The sequence below is a fragment of the Dermochelys coriacea genome, chromosome 6 (assembly GCF_009764565.3).
Source record: "Dermochelys coriacea isolate rDerCor1 chromosome 6, rDerCor1.pri.v4, whole genome shotgun sequence".
Classification (NCBI taxonomy): Eukaryota; Metazoa; Chordata; order Testudines; family Dermochelyidae; genus Dermochelys; species Dermochelys coriacea.
In genome coordinates, this window is record NC_050073.1 from 98,373,726 (window position 1) to 98,401,109 (window position 27,384).

At 42.2% G+C, this 27,384-nt stretch overlaps 1 protein-coding gene across 1 annotated transcript in view; it reads right to left on the reverse strand.

The window, feature by feature from the left end:
* The window catches only part of CATSPERB (cation channel sperm associated auxiliary subunit beta), a 104,900-nt gene that overhangs the window by 32,769 nt on the left and 44,747 nt on the right, over positions 1 to 27,384 (reverse strand). The window contains exons 12-19 of the mRNA XM_038406101.1: positions 26,473 to 26,625; positions 25,345 to 25,497; positions 24,570 to 24,714; positions 23,671 to 23,822; positions 22,231 to 22,385; positions 20,081 to 20,274; positions 9,732 to 10,082; positions 4,887 to 5,026 (exon numbers count right to left, since the gene is read on the reverse strand). Of these exons, the coding sequence (XP_038262029.1) occupies positions 4,887 to 5,026; positions 9,732 to 10,082; positions 20,081 to 20,274; positions 22,231 to 22,385; positions 23,671 to 23,822; positions 24,570 to 24,714; positions 25,345 to 25,497; positions 26,473 to 26,625 (1,443 nt within the window). The remainder of the gene's footprint in view (positions 1 to 4,886; positions 5,027 to 9,731; positions 10,083 to 20,080; positions 20,275 to 22,230; positions 22,386 to 23,670; positions 23,823 to 24,569; positions 24,715 to 25,344; positions 25,498 to 26,472; positions 26,626 to 27,384) is intronic.

Below are 27,384 nucleotides of genomic sequence, written 5' to 3' on the forward strand. Positions count from 1 at the left end.
GAGTTTAAGGGGATGATTTTAACCTATATGACTTGATACCATTTTTCTGGAGACTTTTGTATTCATTTACATGGAATATATGGGGCCAAAAAGTCAAAGTTGTTAACATGACCCACTCACTGTTCAACATTAAACAGTTTTAAACAAGGTTAGGGATTTGGTATACAGAGACCTCAGCCTGCTTAGTACCAGGGAAAACACATTACAAATCCTTTTTAACCTTTTATTAAAAATACAGAAACAGAAGGGAAAATAGTTAAAGCATTTGAAATGTAAAATATTAAATAAAGGTTTCCTTTTAACAACATCCCTTGTCCCTTTCGTGGGGGAGAATCTTTAGAAGGACCCCCACCACCTTTGTTTGACAGTCTCTTAGATGGAATTAAAGATGGTAATAATTGTTCTTTTGGAGAAAAGAGAAGAACTTAGTTGTGATGGGCTGGAGATGTGGTTAAAGTCCAAACCCTTTTCCTAGGAGACAAAACATGACAAACACACACAAGAGGGAAGAGAAAATAACAATAAAGATGGAAAATGCAGCTTCTGTCCCTGGTGTTGAATCTCACTTGCAACCACACTGCTGAAGAAACAATCTTATCAGCCACTTGGAGACCTGGCATACTTGTTCCAGTACTGGACAATGTAGGATATTGCTTTTAACTGCCTTTCTAGTCACAAGCTTATAGCAATGTTGCAAAATATATAGTCCCAATTGGCTAAACCAAATGCTTATTAAAGAGAAGAAAAAGGAGACAGATGAAATTAATGAAAAGATTTAGCCAAAGCCGGTGGAAGTGGTTTTGTCATCTGGATCCCTCTCTCTGGCCCAGTCTGGCCAGGACATCTCAAGATCAGGCTGACAAAAGCACAATGGTGTCATGCTAGATTCCAGGAGATGGTGGGGATATCACCCATGATGGTGAAAGCTCACTCCTTCCTCTTTCATAGAATCATAGAAGATTAGGGTTGGAAGAGACCTCAGGAAGTCAGCTAGTCCAACCCCCTGCTCAAAGCAGGACCAACACCTACTAAATCATCCCAGAGAGGGCTTTGTGAAGCCGGGCCTTAAAAACCTCCAAGGATGGAGATTCCAACCCCTCTCTAGGTAACCCATTTTAGTGCTTCACCACCCTTCTAATGAAATAGTTATTCCTAATAGCCAACCTAGACCCCCACTGCAACTTGAGACCATTGCTACTTGTTCTGTCATCTGCCCCACTGAGAACAGCCGAGCTCCATCCTCTTTGGAACCCTCCTGCGGGTAGCTGAAGGCTGCTATCAAATCCCACCTCATTCTTCTCTTCTGCAGACCAAACAAGCCCAGTTCCCTCAGCCTCCCCTTGTAAGTCATGTGCCCCACCCCCGATCATTTTCATTGCCCTCCTCTGGACTCTTTCCAATTTGTCCACATCCTTTCTGTAGTGGGGGGCCCAAAACTGGACGTAATACTCCATATGTGGCCTCACCAGTGCCGAATAGAGAGGGATAATAACGTCCCTTGATCTGCTGGTAATGATCCTTCTAATGCAACCCAATATGCCATTAGCCTTCTTGGCAACAAGGGCACACTGCTGACTCATAGCCAGCTTTTCATTCACCGTAATCCCTAGGTCCTTTTCTGCAGGAACTGCTGCTTAGCCAGTCGATCCCCAGCCTGTAGCATGCATGGGATTCTTCCGTCCTAAGTGCAGTACTCTGTACTTGTCCTTGTTGAACCTCATCAGATTTCTTTTGGCCCAATCCTCCAATTTGTCTAGGTCATTCTGGACCCTATCCATACCCTCCAAGTATTTACCTCTCCCCCAAGCTTAGTGTCATCTGCAAACTTGCTGAGGGTGCAATCCATCCCATCATCCAGATCATTAATAAAGATGTTGAACAAAACAGGCCCGAGGACCGACCCCTGGGGTACTCCGCTTGATACCAGCTGCCAACTAGACATTGAGACATTGGTCACTACCCATTGAGCCTGACAATCTAGCCAGCTTTCTATTATTATCTATCTATTATAGTACATTAATCCAATCCATACTTTTTTAACTTGCTGGCAAGAATATTGTGGGAAACCGTATCAAAAGCTTTGCTAAAGTCAAGATATATCACATCCACCGCTTTCCCCATATCCACAGAGCCAGTTATCTCATCATTGAAGGCAATCAGGTTGGTCAGGCATGAATCGCCCATTTTGAATCCATGCTGACTATTCCTGATCGCCTTCCTCTCCTCAAGTGCTTCAAAATGGTTTTCTTGAGGACCTGCTCCATGATTTTTCCAGGGATTGAGGTGAGGCTGACTGGTCTATAGTTTCCCGGGTTCTCCTTCTCCCCCTCCCCCTTTTTTTTCTTTTTAAAGATGGGCACTATATTTGTCTTTTCCCAAATATCTAGGACCTCCCCCGATCGCCATGAGTTTTCAAAGATAATGGCCGATGGCTCTTCAATCACATCAGCCAATTCCCTCAGCACCCTCAGATGCATTAGATCTGGACCCATGGACTTGTGCACGTCCAGCTTTTCTAAATAGTCCTTAACCTGTTCTTTCACCACTGAGGGCTGCTCACCTCCTTCCCATACTGTGTTGCCCAGGACAGCAGTGTGGGAGCTGACCTTGTCTGTGAAGACAGAGGCAAAAAAAATCATTGAATACTTCAGCTTTTTCCACATCATCTGTCACTAGGTTGCCTCCCCCATTCAGTAAGGGTCCCACACTTTCCCTGACCACCTTCTTGTTGCCAATATACCTGTAGAAACCCTTCGTTACCCTTCATATCCTTGCTAGCTGCAACTCCAGTTGTGTTTTGGCCTTCCTGATTACACCCCTGCATGCTCGAGCAATATTTTTATACTCCTCCCTACTCATCTGTCCAAGTTTCCACTTCTTGTAAGCTTCCTTTTTGTGTTTAAGCTCACCGAAGATTTCCCTGTTAAGCCAAGCTGGTTGTCTGCCATATTTGCTATTCTTTCTGTATGTCTGGATGATTTGTTCCTGTGTCTTCAATAAGGCTTCTTTAAAATACAGCTAGCTTTCCTGGACTCCTTTCCCTCTCATATTAGCCTCCCAGGGGATCCTGCCTATCAGTTCCCTAAGGGAGTCAAAGTCTGCTTTTCTGAAGTCCAGGGTTCGTATTTTGCTACTCTCCTTTCTTCCTTTTGTGAAGATCCTGAACTCAACCATCTCATGGTCACTGCTGCCCATGTTGCCACCCACTTCTCCTTCCCTTACTGATTCTTCCCTGTTTGTAAGCAGCAGGTCAAGAGGAGAACGGCCCCTGGTTGGTTCCTCCAGTAGTTGCACCAGGATGTTGTGCAATTACAGTTACTGGTCCAGTTGTGCGGTCAGCAATTATAGTGTTCACTTACGTCCATCTGAATTCCCTCCCTCAATCTTATTTTTTTGAAGAACCCCAAAAGGGATGACAGGTGAAATAGTCCATCCCCTCATTATTTTGTCCAGTAGGACTAATTTCTGACGCATGATTTTGGTTAATTGATTTCTGGTTCCACACTTTTCTTGGTTACCATGCATGATCTTAATAAAGTCCCTGACTTAGATCAGTAGGCCTTTTTGTTTGGACTAGTTCAGTTTGTCTCCCTTTTGCACCTTTCCCATCAATATTTGTATAGCTTATTGTGACAGTTTATGAACTTGCACTCACTTCTCACAGTTGAGCTCACAATTGTGATAAAAGTATATGCTTAATTATCACAACAGCTGCCTCTCTCTACATGTAAAAGAACTATGGTTGTGGTCAGCAGGGTACTCAAGCTACCTGTTTTAGACAGGAAGGGGAATGGTGGGGGATGGCAGGCCATGCTCTGTGAGGCGTCCTTGACTCAGGAATTCACTCTCCCACTTAATCTACCACAGCCCACGCTTGTTAATTTTCTGGACATGCTGTTAAGGCCTTTTTTTTTTTTTTTTTTTTTAAACCAGGATACTTTGGGGAAAGGGGTGAGTTAGGATTATGACATGATAAAGAGGGGATTTCTGATTAACAGAATTAATGTGGGTACATATAGTATATAAACTTGTGTAGACAAGTCATTATCTCACTAGTGCTGATTTTATTTTAACGTGCTTTTGTCGTGCTTGTGAAAAAGCCCACAGCAATGGAAGGGGTAAAAGAATAAAAAGAAAAACTTTACAAAGGGGTAAGTTTTTCTTGAGTTGCTCCACATTACCTGACAAATATTGCCTTTACCCCAACACCAAACACACAGAAAGGAAAAAAAGCGAGTGTCAAGGTGAAACCTCCCATCATTAATCTAAAATTTCCATGCTCTGGCATGGCAGTGTAACTTCCCCCTGAGGCATTCACACTAATATTAATCGGTCCCAAAGCCTACATTATGATCTCTATTAATCTTTCACACCTCAGAGGCAATATGCTCATCTAGACCCACATACAGACAACTAGGATAACAAGGTCTCTGCCCTGAGGAAGTTGGAACTAAACTGTATTGATAATGAATAATATGAATGAATAACAAAGTACACTGAGAGCAGAGATGTAAGGAAGAACAGAAACAAGTGAAAAGGAATACTGCACTTGGAAGTAATTTTATATTATATATACTAGATAGATAGATTGATTCTTGAGCTATACTCATTCCATAGGTGGAACTCACAGTGACATATATGAGAACTTCACACAAGGACTGAGGGTCAACAGGCAATAGATATTCACAAAATTTTGATAAAATGTTGAAAATGTTTCATAGCATAGTCCTTTAACAAAGATATTCTACATGACCCAGTCACTACATAAGTGTAAATTCTCTCAATGTATAATAATCTGCTCTGTCCCCCTTTATCAAAACTCTGCTAAATAAAAAAAGATACTATTGTAAGAGCCAGTATGTTACTCACTACTTGTCTACTCTTACTTGTTTGAAAAAACTGTTAGTGACAGAGAATTTCATCGTGTAACTACCAGTGTCATCCCAGTAATCGTTTGTCTTCACTTTAAATAGGGATGGATTTCCAACTACTAGCTTCATTAGTGGCATGTGAAAGATTGGATAGGCTGTGAAATCAAGCACAGAAATGAAGATCATAATTACTTGGAGCCACGTGCTCCCTTACTATAGGAAAAACTCAAGTGAGGAACAATTAAGCCCAAGACTCAGTTTGAACTGGGAGTTGCCACCTAATGCTCCACTCAAAGGGAAGAGATTTGTGTCCATATGGAGTGAGCAGGGAAGAGTTATCCCCTACTCACAGCTCTGTACGTCCTCCTCCTCAACATTAGGAGTTGCTTCTTAGTTTGGCCGAATAGGTCAACTAACCTGTTACTCTAATGTGTCCTCACACAGATGAGTGCAGATTTTTGTGGGAACCATATCTGAGAATTTCCTGACTTTTTCTTCTCTGGCCTCCCTGCATCTCATCCACTCTTTCCAGTCTGGGCTGCTGTTAAAATCATCTTCCCGTCTCACCATTCGATCATGTCACTCCCGTTGTCTTTGAATCAGACTTCCTCTCACAATCTAGCTTCTCACCCTCATTCTCAGTGTTCTGCACAATTTTATGCTGGCCTGTATCTCAGCTCACATTTCTCACCAATATTGTTACCCTCAGCAATGCAGCTTTGGTATACTTCACCCACCTTGGCCTTTGCACCTTTTTCCATGCCACCTCTTATGCTTAGAATATCATGCTTCTTGTTATTTTCCAAACAATCATTCTTCATTCCATTTCTTTGTTAAAACAGAATTCTGCCACAAAGCTTACCAACATTAATCCATCAATGCAATGTGTGTGTGTTAAAAGGAAGAACTCTGCATCACTTTGAAATTTGACCGTCCTCTGCTAATATATTGAACTATGATGGGATTTTCAAAAGCGCCTAAGTAATTTAGGAGCACGAGTCTCATTAAATTTCCAATGGGACCTGTATATCTCTTGGAGTGCTTTGGAAAATCCCACCGGATGTTATGTACCCCTAATTAGGATGTGAAATCCTTGCCTAGGTACTGTGCTGCTCTTTGTTTTGTACATCAACCTCATCATATGGTTAAAATTTTCAAATTGGGATTGAATTGCAGATTTAGGGTCAAATCCTGCTATGAAATGCACCCATGCAACTCCATTCACTTACATTGGCATGTATGGGAGAGATCTATACCAGGGATTCTGATAGTTCTTTTTTTAATGCTTGACCTGGCAAACATTTATATATACAAGTAACTTTATTTATGTGAGGACACTCTTCACATGACTGAAGCTACTTCATGTGCAGGAACAAGTCCTAAAGTACTGACACTAATTTTCTAACACTCATCAATGGTTAATTTTCTTTGATTTTTACTGGGCATCACAAGGCAGCTAGTCCCTGAGGACAGACTATGCCCAGCTCCCTTGGACCAAGAAGGTGAGTCCAATGTAGCCTGTTAAAGAGGGCTGAGCTACCCCTGTACTTATAAAGGGTTGGTAGTGGGCAGGAAGAGGAGGAATTGATTGACACAGGCTGTGCCTGGGGAGGGAGAGCCACACTGGAATACAGCTAACTCCTGGTAGATACCCTGGAACAAAGTGGGGGTGGGTGCCCTGAGGCTGCTCATAACTGAGAGCCTGACAGAGGGCCCTGAGAGGGGTGGAGCAGCAACCTGAAAGCAAAGACTGAATTAAAATTGTTTTTCTGTTTATTTGATGGCTTCTATTAAGAAAGTAAGCCTCCTTGCAAGACAATGGGCATGGCAGCATATATTTTGGAGGTGGGGAGAAGCCTGGCCCAGCGACACTGGGGATTAATACAAAAGTGGAAAAATCACCCATACTGTACCATTTACATGAAAAACTATGTTTAATCATTGTGGCCCCTGGCACTTCATGTTCTCTTTCCTATTATTATTTTATTCCATTGGTTTGATTTAGTCATACATCTATTTGGCCAACTATTTTAAAAGTATGGTCCAAAAGTCAGGGTATCTGGTGCTTATATGTAATTGAAAAATCAATGAAAACACATTTTAAAAGAAAAAAAATCAGCTTCAACTTTGCATTAAATTTCTTCAACCATATTTCTCCAAGCATATCAAGAGCTACTTGCCTTTGCTGAGAACAGAGGGCCAGATCCAAAGTTCACTAAAGTCAGTGGAAAGACTACCATTGACTTAATGAAATTTGGATCATGCCTTAAGTCTATAGTGACGTTGCACTCCATTTGCTTTATGAAAATATGCTTATGAATGTGAATATGATGTAACTGGAATATACTTTATGCAAAAGGCCTCTTGTAAGGTATCATTACAAAACTTATAATCTACGGAGCATGTTCATCCTAGTTGTATGCATGTATCATTCTTGTATCTGAATCTTGAAATATGAAGTAAAAAGAAAAGGAGTACTTGTGGCACCTTAGAGACTAACAAATTTATTAGCGCATAAGCTTTCGTGAGCTACAGCTCACTTCATCGGATGCATTCGGTGGAAAAACCAGAGGGGAGATATGCTCTAATATCTATATCTTATGCTCTAATAAATTTGTTAGTCTCTAAGGTGCCACAAGTACTCCTTTTCTTTTTGCGAATACAGACTAACACGGCTGCTACTCTGAAACCTGAAATATGAAGTATAACTCTGAGGTCCTATTGTAATTATGCAAAGTGTGGGCCATTAATGGTGGTTTAGAATCTTGATGGCTCCCATTGACTAGCACAATTGGTTGTAAATGGCTTATTTACCTGCAAGCCTTCCTGTGTACATGTGGGCCAGCCCATGGGTAATGAAGAATGAGATCTCACAGGGACATGTGATCATGTCAGCTGATAATGAAATCCATCTTAAATCTAGTACTTTTCCATTTAGAAGGAGGGGTGGAGACTCAGAGACACAAAATATTCCCACCTTGTGCCAAAGCTATAAAAGGGGGTGGAGCAGGACAAAGGGAGGGCCAGTCATGAGAAAACCCCTACTTAACACCTAAGATGTCTACTGGAACTAACAAGGACTGTACCAGGGGAAAGAATCGGGCCCAGACTACGAAGAAGTCTAGTCTGTAAAAGAAGCTTATTGGAACATCTCTGAGGGCAAGATATTACCTGTAATCAGTTTCTTAATGTATTAGGCTTAGACTTGCGCATTTTTGCTTTATTTTGCTTGGTAACTTACTTTGTTTTGTCTGTTATTACTTGGAACCACTTAAATCAGAGGTGGGCCACATCCGGCCTGCAGGACCCTCCTGTCAAACCCCTGAGCTCCTGGCCCAGGAGGCTACCCCGGCCTCTCCCCTGCTGTCCCCCCCTTCCCTGCAGCCATGCCGCCAGTGCAATGCTCTGGGCGGCCGGGCAGCGCAGTTGCAGAGCGTGGCCTGACCTGGTGCTCCAGGTGGCGCAGCTGTAGCGCCACCAGCCACTGGTGCTCCGGGCAGCACAGTAAGGGGGCAGGGAGCAGGATAGTTGGATAGAGAGCAGCGAAGTTTGAGGGGTGGTCAGGGGCCGGGGGTGTGGATAGGGGTCAGGGCGGTCAGAGGGGAACAGGGGGGCTTGAAGGGGAGCAGAGGTCCCAGAGAGGGGGCAGCCAGGAAGGAGAGGGAGAGTTGGATGGGGCAGCGGGGGGCAGTCATGGGCAGGGGTTCTGGGGGCGGTCAGGGGACAGGGAGAAGGGGTGGTTGGATGGGGCTGGGATCCTGGGGGGTAAATCAGGAATGAGAGGGGGGGTTTGATTGGGTGGCAGGGGGCAGTCAGGGGTGGGGGTCCCGGGCGGAGGGGCCGTCAGGGGACAGGGGGGATTGGATGGGGCAGGAGTCCCGGGAGGGGGCCATCAGGGCGCAAGAAGCAGGCGGGGGAGGGAATTGGATAGGAGGAGGTGGCTGGGCCATACCTGGCTGTTTGGAGAGACATAGCCTCTCCTAACCAGCCCTCCATACAATTTTGGAAACCCAATGTGGCCCTCAGGCCAAAGAGTTTACCTGCCCCTGATTTAAATTCTACTTTTTTATACTTAATAAAATCACTTTTGTTTATTAGTAAACCCAGAATAAGTGATTAATACCTATGGGAGCAAACAGCTGTGCATATCTCTCTATCAGTTTTTATAGAGGGCGGACAATTTATGAGTTTACCCTGTATAAGCTTTATACAGAGTGAAATGGATTTATTTGGGGTTTGGATCCTATTGGGAGCTGGGTGCTGGAATCAGGTAACCTGCAGAGCTGTTTTCACTTAAAACCTACAGCTTTGGGGGTGTGGCCCGGACCCTGGGTCTGTGTTGCAGCAGGCTAGCATGTCTGGTTCCACAAGGCGGGGTTCTGGAGTCCCAAGCTGGCAGGGAAAACAGGCTCAGAGGTAATTCTAGCATATCAGGTGACAGTCCCAAGGGGGTCTCTGTGACCGAACCCGTCACATATAAGAAGTTAAGTTTTAAAATTAACCCAGTTATGAGTGCAAAGAAAAACCATCTGTCAAAATGTTGTAAATGTTACAATGGCCATACTAAGGTGCTTGGTTTTGGGTGTGAGGAGAGAGTGGAGGTAAGTAGAATATGGTTCAAAAATTTCCTTTTGTCCAAAAACAACCATGTATAATTTCAGTTTATAATTCCACCAAGTGGCAGGGGCTTGAAATGTAGGACATTGTCTTCATTGGAGTTACTCCAAATTTACATCTAATTGAAATCAGTATCTGGCCATTATCATGTAAAATTCACCCAAACCAGCCTCATATCTATTTTACATTTTGTGTTCAGACTATAGAGCTCAAGAAATAAAAACAAAATTCAAAATGTCTCACCTGTATCAACAGGGGTTACTCTGAATCCAAAATTGAAGGTTTGGGTAAGATCCAAGTATTTAATGGCATTCAGTGGTAGATTATCAAGCTCTCGTACCCAGTATCTACAGGTGCCTACTATAATCTTCCATTTTCTTCCATTCGTAGTGCCAAAGTCATACACAAACCACATTGCTGAGCCAAAAGTTTTGTTGAAAGGCACTCTCTCAGGCATGGTAGCATCTGCCAAAGCAGTCAGATTATCCAGAACTTCAATAATCAGGAAGCTGCTAAAGCCAGGAATCACCACAGTCTTCTCAATATCAGAAGATTTAAATGGGGTAGTAGCAACCTTCTGCTGACCATTATAATCTAAATTAAGAAAACAGAATAATTACATTTTCTGTTCAATAATTTTTAGTATGCAAATCTAGGGCCAGATTATGACACCCTTAGGCCTAGTCTACACTACGAGTTTATGTCGGATTTAGCAGTGTTAAATCCGAATTAACCCTGCACCCGTCCACACAACGAAGCCATTTTTTTCAACATAAAGGGCTCTTAAACCCAATTTCTGTACTCCTCCCCAATGAGTGGATTAGTGCTGAAACTGACATTGCCGTTTCGAATTAGGGTTAGTCTGGATGCAATTCGAAGGTATTGGCCTCTGGTGCGCTGTGGGATAGCTCCCTTGTGACTGCTCTGGACAGCACTCTGAATTCGGATGCACTGGCCAGGTGTACAGGAAAAGCCCAAGGAACTTTTGAATCTCATTTCCTGTTTGACCAGGTGAGCTCATCAGCACAGGTGACCATGCTGTCCCAGAACTGGAAAAGATCTCAAGCATGAACCGAACAGGAGGTACTGAATCTGATCGCTGTATGTATGTTCCAAAAGATGAAATGCCAAAACATTTCAGAAAATCTCAGAGGCAATGAGGGACAGAGGCTACATCAGGAATGCAACACAGTGCCGCATGAAACTTAAGGAGCTCAGACAAGCGTACCAGAAAACCAAAGAATCAAATGGATGCTCCGGGATAGAGCCCCAAACATGCCGCTTCCATGCTGAGTTGCATGCAATTTTAGGAAGGGGCCGCCACCACTACCCCACCCCTGTCCGTGGACTCTGATGATGGGGTACTCTCCGCCATGGCTGAGGATTTTGCAGATAGGGAAGATGAGGAGGAGGATGACGACGAACTCGGGGAGAGCACACAGCACACCATTCTCCCCGACAGCCAGGATCTTTTTATCACCCTGACTGAAATACCCTCCCACCGAAGCTGGAGAAGGGACCTCTGGTGAGTGTACCTTTTTAAATATAATACTTGTTATAAAAGCAACCGTTTTTTTAATGATTAAGTAGGCCTGAGGACTTGGAATGCATTCATGGCCAGTATTGCTACTGGAAAAGTCTGTTAACGTGTCCGGGGATGGAGTGAAAATCCTCCAGGGACATCTCCATGAAGCTCTCCTGGAGGTACTCTAAAAGCCTTTGCAGAAGGTTTCTGGGGAGAGCAGCCTTATTCTGTCCTCCATGGTAGGACACTTTACCACGCCATGCTAGTAGCAAGTAATCTGTTATCACTGCATGACAAAGCCTGGCAGCGTATTGTCCTAGTGTTTTCTGGCAACATCCGTTATTCAAGCAACATCCGTTATTTATCTCTCTGTGTTATCCTCAGGAGAGTGATATCGTTCATGGTAACCTGGTTGAAATAGGGGAATTTGATTAAGGGGACATTCAGAGGTTCCCATTTCTACTGGGCTGTTTGCCTGTGGCTGAAAAGAAATCCTCCCCACAGTTAGCCACTTGGTGGGGGGGGGGCACTGGTGCTGAGCTGTTCGCATTTGGCTAGCAGGGATCTTCCCTGATGCCAGCCAGGTGGTGGGGGGAGGGGAAAAGCGATCATCCCAGAGAATTGGATGGGGGAAGGAGGTTAGTTTGGTTTCTACTGCTGCACGTTAACAGGAAAACCGCAGCACTAAATGGCCAACTCAAGGGGCTTTGCTTGGTATGGAAAAGGAGGGGGCTGCTGTTATGAAGGTTGCAGAAGCTGAAAGACTATGGCTTACCATGGCCGCCTGCGAGCCAAATTCTGTGGCTCAGCCCTGCGTGTGTGATCTCTAACACCAAAGCTGCAGGCACTCAATATAAGATGCAAAATGCGACCTTGTATCAAAATCATATGTACTATGTAATGGGAATAGCGTTGTTCACTGTGAAAGAGTATATAAAGATACATTTTACAGAGCAATGGCTAAATACTTCACTCCCTTTTTTTCCTCCAGCAGCTGCAAATGTTTCAAGCCTCCCTCCTCCGTCCCAAAAGCTATCTCAGATAAGGCAGCGAAAAAAACCACACGCGCGATGACATGTTCTCTGAGCTCATGCAGTCGTCCGACACTGACAGAACTGAGTGGAGGGATACAATAGCAGAGTACAGGATGGTGGCCGATGAACTTGAGGAGAGGTTGCGGCAGGAAGATCAGAGGAGGCATAAGGAAACACAAGGGCTACTGCGGGATCAAACAGACATGCTCCAGTGTCTGGTGGAGGTTCATGAACGGCAGCAGGATCAGAGACTGCCGCTGAAGCCCCTGTTTAACTGCCCTCCCTCCTCCCCAAGTTCCATAGCCTCCTCACCCAGATGCCCAACAACACAGGGTGGGAGGCTCCAGGCACCCAACCACTCCATCCCAGTGGACAGCCCAAGCAACAGAAGTCTGGAATTCAACAAGTTTTAAAGTGGCCTTTTCCTTCCCTTCTCCTACACCCCACCCGGGCTACCTTGTGAGTTCTCTCTCTATTTTTATAATCAATTAATAAAGAATACATGTTTTTTAAATGATAGCGACTTTATTTCCTTTGCAAAGAAGCTGTGATCGAAGGCGGGAGGGTGGGTGGCTTACAGGGAATTTAGAGGCAACCAAGGGTGCGGGTTTTCATCAAGGAGAAACAGAAGTGTCATACAATACCCTGGCCAGTCATGAAACTGGTTTTCAAAGCTTCTTTGATGCGCACTGCTTCCTGCTGTGCTCTTCTAACCGGCCTGGTGTCCGGCTGCGCGTATTCAGCGGTCAGGCAATTTGCATCAACCTCTCACCCTGCCATAAACGTCTCCCCCTTACTCTCACAGAGATTGTGGAGCACATAGCAAGCAGTAATAACAATGGGAATATTGTCAGGTTTCAGAGTAGCAACTGTGTTAGTCTGTATTCGCAAAAAGAAAAGGAGTACTTGTGGCACCTTAGAGACTAAAATTTATTTGAGCATAAGCTTTCGTGAGTTACAGCTCACTTCATTGGATGCATTCAGTGGAAAATACAGTGGGGAGATTTATATTCATAGAAAACATGAAACAATGGGTGTTACCATACACACTGTAACCAGAGTAATCACTTAAGGTGAGCTATTACCAGCAGGACAGCGGGGCGGGCGAGAAACCTTTTGTAGTGATAAACAAGGTGGGCCATTTCCAGCAGTTGACAAGAACATCTGAGGAACAGTGGAGGGTGGGGATAAACATGGGGAAATAGTTTTACTTTGTGTAATGACCCATCCACTCCCAAAGTAAAACTATTTACCCATGTTTATCCCCCCCTCCTCACTCTCCTGCTGGTAATAGCTCACCTTAAGTGATCACTCTGGTTACAGTGTGTATGGTAACACCCATTGTTTCATGTTCTCTATGTATATAAATCTCCCCACTTTATTTTCCACTGAATGCATCCAATGAAGTGAGCTGTAACTCACGAAAGCTTATGCTCAAATAAATTTGTTAGTCTCTAAGGTGCCACAAGTACTCCTTTGCTTAATGGGAATATTGGTTTCGCTGAGGTCTGAGCAAGTCAGTAAACTGCACCAGCGACCCTTTAAACATCCAAATGCACATTCTACCACCATTCTGCACTTGCTCAGCCTGTAGCTGAACAGCTCCTGACTACTGTCCAGGGTGCCTGTGTACGGCTTCATAAGCCAGAGCATTAAGGGGTAGGCTGGGTCCCCAAGGATAACTATAGGCATTTCAACATCCCCAACCGTTATTTTCTGGTCTGGGAAGTAAATCCCTTCCTGCAGCCATTTAAATAGACCACAGTTCCTGAAGACGTGAGCGTCATGAACCTTTCCCGGCCATCCCATGTTGATGTCGGTGAAACGTCCCTTGTGATCCACCAGTACTTGCAGCACCATTGAAAAGTACCCCTTGTGATTTATGTACTGGCTGCCCTGGTGGTCCGGTCCCAAGATAGGGATATGCGTTCCATCTATAGCCCCACCACAGTTAGGGAATCCCATTGCAGCAAAGCCATCTAGTATGACCTGCACATTTCCCAGAGTCACTACCTTTGATAGCAGCAGCTCAGTGATTGCATTGTCTACTTCCATCACAGCAACCCCCACAGTAGATTTGCCCACTCCAAATTGATTACCGACTGACCGGTAGCTGTCTGGCGTTGCAAGCTTCCACAGGGCTATTGCCACTGGCTTGTGAACTGTGAGGGCTGCTCTCATCTTGGTATTCTTGCACTTCAGGGCAGGGGAAAGCAAGTCACAAAGTTCCATGGAAGTGCCCTTACACATGCAAAAGTTTTGGAACCCCTGGGAATCATCCCAGACCTGCAACATTATGTGGAACCACTACTCTGTGCTCGTTTCCTGGGCGCAGAATCGGTGGTCCATGGCATGAGCCTGCCCCATTAACACCATGTTCTCCAAATTGCGAGGAAACGCAGTTTTAGAGAAAAGAGTGTTCATGTCCTCATCACCGCACTGCCGTCGCCTTCTCGCCTGGTTTTTCAGGTGCTGGTTCTGCATACACTGCACGATAATGTGCGAGGTGTTTACAATGGTCATAACTGCTGGGGTGAGCTGAATGGGCTCCATGCTTGCTGTGCTTGGCATCTACTCCTGCTTGGGCAATCCAGGGAAAAGAGCTCGAAACGATTGTTTGCCATTGCTCTGATGGAGGGCAGGGCGACTGACGATATGGCTTACAGGGTTGGCTTACAGGGAATTAAACTCAAAAAAGGGGGTGGCTTTGTGAGAAACAGAATGGCCCCCTTAAGGATAGAACTCAAAATTTCAAGGATAGAACTCAAAACTGGGTTTAGCAGGCTGTTGATTTCACAGAGGGAGGGAGGAGAAAATGAATACAAAACAAATCTGGTCTATATCTTGTTTTGATACACTTCATCTATCTTTATACATCTTGCTGGCAGCAGACTGCGCAGTACGACCGCTAGCCACCATCATCTCCTGGGTGCTCGGCAGAAGATGGTGCAGTATGACTGCTGGCCATTGTCTTCTGCTGGCTGCAGATTAAAAGACAGTGCACTGCCAGTAGGACTGAATCGCCATGAGATGAAACTTAAAAGGGAAATGACCTGGCTGAGTCACTCCCATGTTTGCCCAGGTGCCCCTGACTCATTGAGCACCCTGGACTATGTCGACGATGGCTACCAGTCATACTGCACTGTCTGCTGCCAAAAGGCAATAAACTGCTGCTGTGTAGCAATGCAGTACCGTGTCTGCCAGCACCCAGTAGACATACGGTGACGGTTAGCTGAGCAGGCTCCATGCTTGCCGTGGTATGGCGTCTTCACAGGTAACTCAAGAAAAAAGGCGCAAAACAATTGTCTGCCCTTGCTTTCATGGAGGGAGGGAGGGAAGGAGGGCCTGACAATATGTACCCAGAACCACCCGCGACTAAGTTTTAGCCCCATCAGGCATTGGGATTTCACCCAGAATTCAAATGGGTGGCAGAGACTGCGGGAACAGTGGGATAGCTACCCACAACGCAACGCTCCAGAAGTTGATGGTTGCCTCGGTATTGTGGACACACGCCGCCGACTACATGCACTTAGAGCATTTGAGTGGAGACACACACAGTCGACTGTATAAAAACGCTTTCTTCAAAACCGACTTCTATAAATTCAACCTAATTTCGTAGTGTAGACAAGACCTTACTCAAATTGAGCAGTACCTTATTCCTTCACTGGTCTGACCATATGTAAATTAACATATTATTCAGTGTGACTCATGGAGTCAGAATCTGGCTCGTAATTTCAATAAAGAATGCTCATAAGTAATAGTTTAGAAATAAAATCTGATATTGGATTTCAAACATTTGTGTTAGTTATAACTGTGATACATTTTATGAAACATAGGCTCTGATCCTGTGAAATGCCGTGTACCTCCTCTTACCATTACATAAGAACTGCACTACCAATTCTACTCCAGCATGGGGTTTTGATACTGAGGAAATCCTTGGGTGGTTTGTGTACAGCAGCAGGAGGCAGCATCCAGCCCTAGGTTTATAGAAGGGCATTTTTGGATGGGTTAATTTTCAGCTTTCAGTATTGATACAAATGACCATTTCTGAAATAAGTTTAAGGGTGGCAATACACTCTCTTTCAGTGGCACCATTTCAATTGCTTATAATTTATTATATATAAAATTTCTTTAAGTATGTCATAGTCATTTTTCCTCTTGGAAAACTTAGTCTATGGCATTTCTTAAAAAAAAACCTAACGAAGAAACCCCATTCTGAGTGGAGTTCAAGCTAGATTCCACTGAAAGATTATATATCTATATCTATATTAAAAAAACAGACACTTTTTTCATGCTTGTATAACTCCAGGGCAGTTCATCTGAACTGGTTGTAAAATTCCAGTTTCAGCCTGAGGCTGAGAAAAAACATGGGGACTTTCCCTCTAAAGACTTCCTTCGAGTTTGTGTGAAAATTGGGGTTTAGAATACAATGGCTTTTCAAAATATGTTAACTGTGGCTCTAATATTGCTCATTTGGCTACTCTGGAAGAAAAATGAGGAAGTCTGCAAACAAGTCAGAATTCTCAGCACATTTGTGCTTGTAACACTCTCTCCCTCCACTCTTTATATGTCACTTGTCTCCTTAGATCTTCAGGGTTTAGATATCTTTATACGTGTTTGTATATCATCTAGCACTATGGGGCCTTTGGACATTATGTAATATAAGCATTACATCTGAATATTTCTTCGCAGTAATTAACAATGAAGGAAGAGGAAATTGTCTCAAATTTTGTTAAAATACAGTTCTGATTTCATTGTTAAATAATGGGTATATATACTTTTGTTCTTCTTGAGTGATGCACATGTGCATACCATATCTGAGTCCTAAAAGCGTTCACCATCACCAGTGCCTAAGAAGAGGCATAAGAAGCAGGGGAGATTGTTGGCACTGAGGTCTACTAGGCATGGGGATAAGAGTAGAGTGCAGTCTAAGTACTCCTCTGCTTTGGTACCGCAGAAGATGGAACCATTGATTCTGGCGCCTAAGGCGGTGCCATCAAGTCCGAAGCCAGAAGGAACTCCTTCCATATCCGTAGCACCACACCACACTCTGACACTATCTCAGTACCGGCCATACCAGAGGCATTTGTGGTTGCCAGGGATCTCCTGATCCTGCCTGTGCCAATATTGCCAGCAGTACAAGAGCCAGTGCTATTGGTGCTGGCGGACACAGGAAAACTAGCAGGATCATTACCGATCTCGGTACCATGCCAGCCTCATGTACCCCGGATGGCTCTTATTTTGGTACTGTGAATGAGAAAACCCATGATGCTCACTTCTCTATGGACCTCTCCTCCTCTGCACCAACTGCTGGCACCATCTGGAATGGAACCTCTGTGGTCAGCGAAAGGAGAGTTATCTTCTTCCAAATTAGAGGCTGTGTCTTACATTTCCCATTCTCAGAGCTGCTCCTGCTCCCCCTCCTCTAGATGTTTCCACTCTTCCTTGCTACATGGGTCCTGAATTCTCCAAGTTAAAGGTTTTGGCCCTAAACAGTAAGCTCTTTGGGGCAGGGACTATCATTTATTTTGTATTTATACAGTGCCGTGCAGAAAGTAGCTCAGTGAGGTTGTTGCTTTTAGATGCTACCACACTAAAAATGTTAAGTAATAATAAAGCTATATAATTGTCCCCAAACTTTTCTATGGAAGGCAGATATGTAAGTAATGAAGTAAGTTATCAGAGAAGGCAGATGGAATTTAAAAGTTGATAACTTGAAATAAAAGTGAAACCAGCAAGTTTTAAATTTTTTTAATCCTATTAACTAGAAATACCACTAACTATTAGAGAACATTAATGTATGGAGTTTTGGGGCAGAGAATAGAGTAATGGAATTTGAAATAGTCACCTGTCTGATATTCAGACATTTCAGATTTTGGAAAAGAAAGATGATGTTATTTACCTGTACAGTAACTGTAGTTCTTCAAGATGCATTGTCTCTATGGGTGTTCTGCTTCAGATGTGTATGCACCCAGTATGCCTGTGATCAGAGATTTTTGCCAGGAATAACTGTTTGGTCCACACATGCATCCTAGTTATCATTGTGCTCCATTCCAAGGGTATAAAGGGCAGCGTGGCAGGACCAATCGCCACTCCATCACAGTACCCAGCATAAGCTAGGGACTCTGAAGCAGAAGTGAAGGAAGATGGGTAGTAAAACATCAACAGGGACAAGACATCTTAAAGACTAACAGTTACTGTACTGAGCTGTAGCTCACGAAAGCTTATGCTCTAATAAATTTGTTAGTCTATAAGGTGCCACAAGTACTCCTTTTCTTTTTGTGTACAGGTAAAGTCTCCGAGCAATTGTCTGTATGGATTTTCCACTGTAAGTGCCACCCAAGCAGTAAACTAATTATGGAGTGGGTTGTCAGGATCCAGTCTAGTACAAATGAAGTACTGCCCTGCCAAAAGAGGATTCCAATCCAAAAGTCTCTAGACTTCTAGCCTACTGCCTCGAGAAGGTATGAATAGAGCCCCAAATAACCTCTTTACAAATACCTATAATAGAGATACTTTTCAACAAGGCTGCAGATACAGACCCAAGTCTAGTGGAGTGAGCTCTAAGAATAGTCTGGAGGGGGAGGAGTCTAATGTCACGATTTTATAACATGTTCTTATTCACCCTGAAACCCACTTCAATACTCTGGAGTGGAAACAGGAGAACCTTTCTGCAAATGAAATAAAGAGCATCTGGGAGGTTCTTAAGGACTTTAGTCTTTGGAGATAAAAGGCTAATACTCTCTAAGGAGTGAAATCTTGCTTCTTCAAGGTTGGCATGAAATTTAGGGTAAAATATTGGTAATTGAATGTCTTAATTAAGCTAGAATTTGGATACTATTTAGTCTTAGCTGACATAGTAGCTACTAGGAAAGATGTCTTCACTGCAAATGTAGGAAAGAACACTTGCTAAAGTTTAAACAGGGGACTCAAGTGCTAGAAGGACCAAATTATGATCCCAAAGTGGAGGTGGTTCCTTAATAGGTAAAAAAAAGTTTCAGTAACCACTTGACAAACCTATGTCATTGGGCGAGGGAAAAAAATCAAGAAGCCATCTAATGGAGGAGAAGCTGCTAATAGCTGCCAAATGCACTCTAATTGAACTCAGTGACAGCCCCCTATTTTTTAGGAATAAGTCATCTAAAACATGAGATAGCTGTGACTCAAGAGAAAGCAGACCAAATGTAGAACCTCTTTCATTTCCCTTGTAGAAGGTTTTCTGCTGTTAGAATGTCCTGTACTCCTATAGAATCATGGAGACTGACATGAGGGCATTTGCTGTGGGTGGAATTGTGGATCCCTATCCTGCCTGGACACCCAAGATACCCTTTCTGACTGATATTCTAGGAAGGGACTCCTAGGAAAATAAGGTGGTGTGTTCTCATCTCTATGTTGTGAATCTGATAAGAGACATCAAATTCAAAAGTGGGGCATGCAGTAGAAGGCGGAGTAATTTGTGGTAAAGTCTAAGCTCTGGTCAGTACTGAAGATTCAGTTGGTTTTGATGACAGTCTTGTGATTCATATTGACAGGTGCATGTCTCCTGACAAATGAAGGGATTCCAATTTCTCTGGAGATCCTGGGGTAGAATAAATCTATCTGATGCTGGTGTCAATTGAGGAGAATTAATTAATATTGCTATATTATGCTATAATGCTATATTAATCCTACATGGAAAGTAGCAGCTGGTACTGGTAGTGGAATCATTGATTTAGCCAATACTGAATAACTCTTCAGACCGACCATTTTGCTGGTGCCCAGGACTTGCTTGCCTGTCAAAGCAAAGACAAGGACTCAGAGAAGAATTTGAGATATCTAGCCATGAAGAAATAGAAAAGAAATTCAGTTTTACACTTTTGGAGAACTAACCCACTGAAATATGCATTTCTTTATCTGCAGGATAAAATATAGCGTACATTCAGACAGCTAGAACGGGGAGGTCTTTTTTGGTATAAGGTCATATAACAGATTATCTTCCAAAAAAAAAAAAAGGACCTCATTACTGTACAGAATCAATACTATCTGTAACTTACGTTCAGAAACAAGCTGAAGCTTAACTTTGGTGGTGTCTGGCGCCTTCAATACACGTAAAGAATTACCTACAAAAGGGCTTCTACCTTCAGATTCAAAGGGAAACCTCTCCAGAACGTCTACGACGACAGAGGATAAATATTGTGGAGGATATCCATGATGGAAAACATTGACTATTGTAGCTGATCCGAATGGCCTACATGGGCAGGAAGCATATATTTGTTATTACTTTAGACAATTTGCTAATTAAATAATTTACACATGCTTAAGTCCAACCCTATTCACAACCCTACTTAAGCACATACATAAATCGAATTGACTTCAATAGGATTTAAGCATAAGTTTAGACAGTTAAGCATATGTTTAACCACCATTCCTGAATGGATATGCTTTCATGAACTGGGGTGCTAGTCAGGTCTATTAGAGTAGAAATTACCCATGTCTGTTTCCAACACAAAGCCAGAACAGCTGGACTGTGTACAATGTTGGGTGAGAGTTGCAGAAATAGAATTCACTTCCTAACCTGCAGGCAGGTTGTGGAGCTCCAGTGCAACCCTTCTGAAGTTGATATTCCAGCCCATGGACTACAAAAGCAGTCACTGCCACTCTGTTCCTCTTCTACTATGTTCCTGCCTCTGGAGGACTTAGTGCAGAGGCTCTCTTACAATGGTAGCTGTTTTCAATCACCATGTTGTTTTAACACACATGGTGCTAAAAATGCTGCCAGAGCCAGAGAAACATCTACACTAGAGTTCCCAGTGGTCCCAGCACCACTGCAGCTGAACTCGTCTTAGAAATGGTTGGAATTTTTTTGTAACAATTCCATAGTGTAGACAAAGCTTGAAGTAAATTCTTGGTGCATCAGAAAGCTGCAGCTGAAAAAAATCAATCCAGATGCAAAGGGAAAGAAGAGTGAAAGAGGCTGTACTGATTATTTCTACTGTTATTTCTGAAGAAAGACAAGTGACTGCTGGCAAGGGTAGAGTGGGGAAGCTTGGTTTGCTGCAGAGCTCAAAGCATATTTAAAATATAACTGCTGATTAACACAGTTGATTTGCTTCTCTACCTATGCAGCTCTGTGCCTGTCTGCTGAGACAAGCAAAGAGTTGTACTGGTGGTGGTTTGTGTCAGGTGGGTGCCTGTTCATTAGTACTGCCACAATGTATGTCACACAGCAATCAGAAGGTAAGATTTAGCCCATTAGGCAGAGAAACTGTCTCTAATGATATTGAATGCTCTAGTAGACATTTATATACAACACAAAGTCAACACAGAATTAGGTTACGACTGTCTGCCATTGTGCAAATGAGGCACTGGGCTGAAGAAGCAGAGTTGATGTAAACTGGCAGAGCAGTATTAGGACATTTTCATGAGCATTACATTCATTTACAAAATTTAAAACCAAAAATAACCACAAGCAATACTGGAATTAGACCAAAATGAAGCTTTATGTGGTCTCAACTATCTCTAAAAACCCTTCACACCAGTGTTGGGCTGATTTAACACATGATGTTAATGTACACAAGAAGGAAATAAATAAAAAGCTGCAATAAATCCAAGCTCCATTAAAACACACACAGACAAATGTAAGGGCTAGATACTACAGTCCTAAATCAAATAAAACTACCATTGAATTCCCACTGGACTTACTCGGCTCCTAGTAAACACCACTTCCTTCATGACTCTGCTATTTTACCAGATTGTTTACTGCCGACGTTGCTTCATTGGACAATCAGAGGGCAAGGGGGTCAAATTTCCAATGTTTGCTGTTAGCCATCTGGCAAAGAAAGGCTTTCCAAAGGCCACTGAGCATCTATTGGACTTCAGTGCAAGCTTTGCTTGCAGTACACCAAGACTGGACCCATCCTTTGCAGAATGAAAAAAGTAAAAATTGACAGAAAAATCTATATTCAGCTAAAATCTTCCCTTGGTTATACCCAGGTAACCCTATTAAAGCCAGGAGGTTTGCAAAGTATGATTGCGGGCAGCTCTTTGCCTAATGTTTCCACGTTCCTAAAATGGTATTTAAAACATTTTAATAAGATACAAACTATGAAAAAAAGTATTTAGCAATGCCCTTTTAAATTATTAAAACATGAAAATATTGAATGCTCTTTGATACTAATAATATATCAGGAGTTAATCTATTTACCGATATTGTAACACTTTGCCTTTGTGCAGATCATAAAATCTTGACTTTCGAATATTTCTTGATTTTCCATTCAATGGGATATGTTCAAAAAATACCATTTGCTGTTCAGTGATGTATTGTGGAGACAATGGGCCATCAAAACCTATGTCATCCTCCTAGAATGAAGGGAAAATGTTGGTGATTATCCTTTTTCTTTTTATTCTTTGCCTAAACAATGTAAAATAGAAAATTGTGCTGATGCCTTGAAAACTGATTAAAGACAAATTAGTAAAATAAGCACATTTAAAATCTGTTTTTTCTCCCCACATAAAATGTTACAAATATTTTCTAACACCTACAGGACTCTTTAAATATAGACACCACCCTATTAAAAAGGCAACAGTAACCAAGCTTAAGAGAGCGGTATTTGAGGTACAGCAATTATTTCCTTTGCTAAGTAAAGGGAAAACTGCAGCATCTGAGATGTGTAACTGTTGGCAAACGTTTTTAAATGGTAACAAAGGTATTTCTTTTAAATAGTAAGAAAAAAACCCAGTAAGTACAAGGACTATATTATTGGACAATTACTTGTTGCCCATTTGATTTAATAGGTATTATGCCAACTTCTTACTGCATCATTATTAGCACCTATGGACCAGGGTCACATTTCCTGGAATATTTATAATTGAAATGCGATTTTTTTTTTAGGTTAGCCATGTCGCTTAGGCCCATAGACTGATCAGATTTTAACCTATGAGTGACTAAACTCCACTCAATCTCCCGCTTCTTCCCTCTTCCCGCATCACGTGCTTCTCTCTATTACTGTGAAAGAAAGTTCATTTCCTCATAGTTCTTAAGCCTTCTCTTCTTTTGGTTTTATTCAGTACATTATTCTGTCTCACCATATGCATGGGAATTGCTCTGCTCACTTAAGTAAAATGTTGCTATTTAAACTCAAATTCTGCAAAGCACTGAGAAATAATTTGCATGAAAGATACTATATAAAAAGAAATGCAATTTACCAGCACCCGCTCTAAGTGTGAGCAGCACTGGGTGATTCAGCTCTCTTCCATTTAAGGTGAAATCCACTTGTGTGTGAAGGGCACACTCAAAGCCCTCTGCTCTATTCAAGCACAGCATTGCACCATCTGCTAGTGAGGAAAGGCCTGTGCAAACTTGTGCTTTATCCACAGGATGGTCAGACGATGCTGTTTGAGATGGAATGGAGAGATGGACTACTAGATCCACACTTAATTGTGCTCAGCATAAGAGTAAGAAAGTTCTGTGACTTATTCCAGGCTGTGGACTAGAAATACCCAAACAGGCGCTGCACAGCAGCCTTGCAGTTGTCCATCCACCTCCTCACATGAAACTCAGTTTCCTTGAACTTTGTGCACTGGGAGGGAGGAGTGGTTTTAAAAGTATTCTACAACAGTTTGATAATTTGGTTATACAACTAACCTGTATTAGAGTGATAACATCAAGCAGTCTTATTTCCAGACTATCAGAGACTGATTCATTCAGAGAAATTATATTTAAAGACCCCAAGTGGTCGTAGTACAAATTGAAAACATTGTGTGCTGATGTCGTAAGCTTGGCATATCTTTCTAAACCTACAGAGAAAGAACATAAGACAAGATGTTGAAAACAGGTCACCTGTACAAGCAAAGCTTGGCAGCGTAGTGAGTTTAGGTTTATTGCAATAGGGCTAAAGGGTGCTGCTGGCTTCCGAGGGAGCTGTGATGGCTCAGGATGAGGCCTCTGTTTTCAAAAATCTCTGAAGAAATAAGCTTATGGTAAGTTAATAAATAAAGACTGTTTAGAGCAAAATCACAAACAAATGTAATTGAACGATTATCTCCTAAGACACATACTATTTAAGGTCCTGATCCTGCACTGAGCACTGGGATAGGCCCTTGTGTCCATTATGAGGCTCTGCCTGGGTCAAGGGATCCATGCATACATGCTCATTGCAGGCTCAAAGCCCCAAGGCTCAGTCCTGCAAGCAGTTAAGTCAATGACAAAACTCCCACTGACTTCTATCATAGTGTGGAGCATACCATTATTGATGCTCAGCCCAATCAGATTATCTACTTTGCAGTTTTAGATGTGTATGTTAATGTTAGTAACACAAGGAGTTTTCCAACCTAATGATAGTTCATTCAGAACTTAACAGAAGATATGAATTGAATACATTATTTTTGGTAGCAGTTTAAAAGACTTGTATCCCTTCAGCCAATGTACTGTAAAATAATGGTAACAAAAAACTAGCTTTAATTGTTTTTCCTGGAGCATGGTTAGCAAAGCAGCTGCCCTGGGTCAGTTCCTGACCACTGCAGAACTAATTCTGAATTCCTCACCTGCCTTAGCAAAGAAGATGCTTCCCTTGTCTGTCACAAATGCAATTGAGTGACTATAAACACATGTATTTGTTTTTATAATTATTTCATTCTCCAGAGTGATTAACAACATAAAAGTGTTGCCTCCATCCTCAGAAAACCAGACCTATGGAAAAGAAACAATTGTGACTGTTGAATGCTATCTGCATTCACAGCTTGTTCATAGAGCATTATAGAGACAGAATCTTTTTCAAATTAACATTTGCTGGAAATAATCAAAGTAAACACTCCAGCCTCACAGTTATAAAAATGCAATACATTTTATTGCATACATACATAAGTATTACAGAAATACCAAGCTGTCTCAATATCTACAACTTGATGTTTTTAGAAAATAATCCCTATCTGGCATTACAAGGTTTCCCTGTAACTAAAATTTGTTCATAATTAACTATAACTCACTACTTGAGTATTTCCTCCCTCCTGCTCCAATTAAAGGCCTATCCTTACTTAAGATGAGCAGTACCTCACTCCACAAAGTCGCACGTGATTTAAATGAGACCATTCACAGACACTGTTCAGTGGTAGCAAGGGCTGCAGAATGAGGCCCTGTGAGAAAAGTTATTTCTTCTCACAGTTAGAAAATGCTTGACAGTTTTATTTTGATCATGCTTCTGCTGCAGTCGATGGGAGTTTTACAAAATTTTCTCAAGGGGCACAGAAATGGATCTTTCATTCCTAAAAATCATCATCAAAATTATACTTCACTTCCATATATATTCCCATAGATGCACACCTGGCTTCCATAAACATAGAGAAAGTGACTTCCTGGATGAAAAAACATTCCAAAAGGCAAAAACATAGGGTCTGGAAACCAGAATACTGGAAATTTTGTTTGCCTGTTCAATTTGTGGTCTGTTATCTTGTACACAGAGAGCACTGCTTTATTCTAAAGAGAAAAAAATATTAACTATAGACATGTACAATTTTTGCACAGTCATTAAAACACTAGCATACAGAATATCATAAGAAAAAGAATGTATAGCACATTTAAGTAGTTATAAATTTATGTCTGGCAAGTGACAGTAATACACAGAATTTAGAGAGAGAAACCTGCACATTATTGTGTAACTGGGCACAAATTTTTGCTTTTCATTGACTGGTCCAATTGAAACATTCCCTAATTTCTTGTAATTGAAGGGAAAGGGTTTTGTGGCATTTAGAAAAGATGAAAACTTAAGTTATGAAGAGGGGGAAAAGGGGTTGTGAATAAAGCAGAGGACTGGGAACCAAGAGAGCTGGGTTTCTAGCTGTGCTACAAGACATCCTGGAAACTGCAATAAAATGTTTGATTTTCCTCATCAAAATATAGTTGCTCATGAAGATAACCTTTTTCAGTGCAACGCACCTAAAGAAGGACCCATTTTATATACAGAAATAAAGGAGAAATATACTTTTACTACTTCATACTTCTGTAGCACATTCCATGCAAAGATTTCAAAAAGGGCCTGCAAACACTAAGGTGAAGTTCATCCTGGTGCAGAAGTCCAACACCAAGCCAATGCACCACTTCCACCCAACACAGGCCTTGCCCTGGACTTCCGCACAGGGGAGAATGTCACTGTAGATTAATACATTTTTATTATCCTAATTTTACAGATGGAGAAACTAATGCATAGAAAGGTGAAGCGACTTGCCCCAAAAGCAAACCCGTGAAAGAGTCAGGGACAGAACTCAGATCTCCTAAGTTTCAGTTCCCCTCCTCTAATAATCACTGATAAAGTTTGGCATCCTTTATCCAAAAGCCATTGTCTTGGACAGAACAATAGAATGGCATGGAAGGATGGGCAATTTAATTTAAATTATAAATTAAAGTTCAGATGTGTTAAGCGGCAAAAATTATGCCTGCGGTTCCATACTGTACCTGAACATTTATAAGACATATTCCAGTGCTCTGCTGATAGTCAATAAGAAATGCCACTACTCGTCTAGAAAGTGTCTTTCCACCATGAAATCTATGGGGTAAGCAACTGTACCATTCTGTATATGGATCATTACTATAGAAACAGGTAGATACCTAAGAAGAAGGAAATATGGGATTAGGAACTCAATATTGTGAAAGTTTGTATGGGTTTTTATGTAGTGTATCATAAGCTTGGTTTCAGAACAAAATAGAGGATCAGATCCTCAGCTGGTGTAAACTGGCTCAGCTCCATTGACTTCAATGGAATGCTTGTGAGCATTAGACTAACAAAACTGCACAAGCCTTCGCACAAATCCCTTCAGCAAGACCAGATTTAGTCTTACTCGGGTCTTGGATTTCTTCTTTTGGGCAGAAACTGACAACCATCTGGAACCAAGCCTACCTCTATGTTGGATCTGTGATATGGCCAAATGGGAACTAGTAAGTGGAAGTTAATGAGAATTTTCCTGGAGGATTAAGGAAGTGGCTCAAGTAAACAATTGCAACTTTAGGCCCTTTAATCTGCAACTAGATCCACGTAGACAGCCCTTTGTGCCCATGTGGAGCCTAATTGACTTTAGTGGGATCCACATTGGTGCTGGGGCCACCAATGTCACTCAGTGGAAGTATCAACAGGGTCATAGTATGAGTTAAATGTTATTGCATATTAATTTGGAAAGCAATTTTAAAGCTAGGAAACTAACTAGGGGAGATATATCGTGCCAACTTTTTACTAATGAGCTGTGACATCAAGACTTTACATGTTCAGACAGAAAAATGGCAAAGAAATAGGAAGTTAAAAAATATAGACTGATATCAGTGGGAATACTGTTGCATTAGTACTGCAGTTATAATCAACCAAGGCAAACCTTA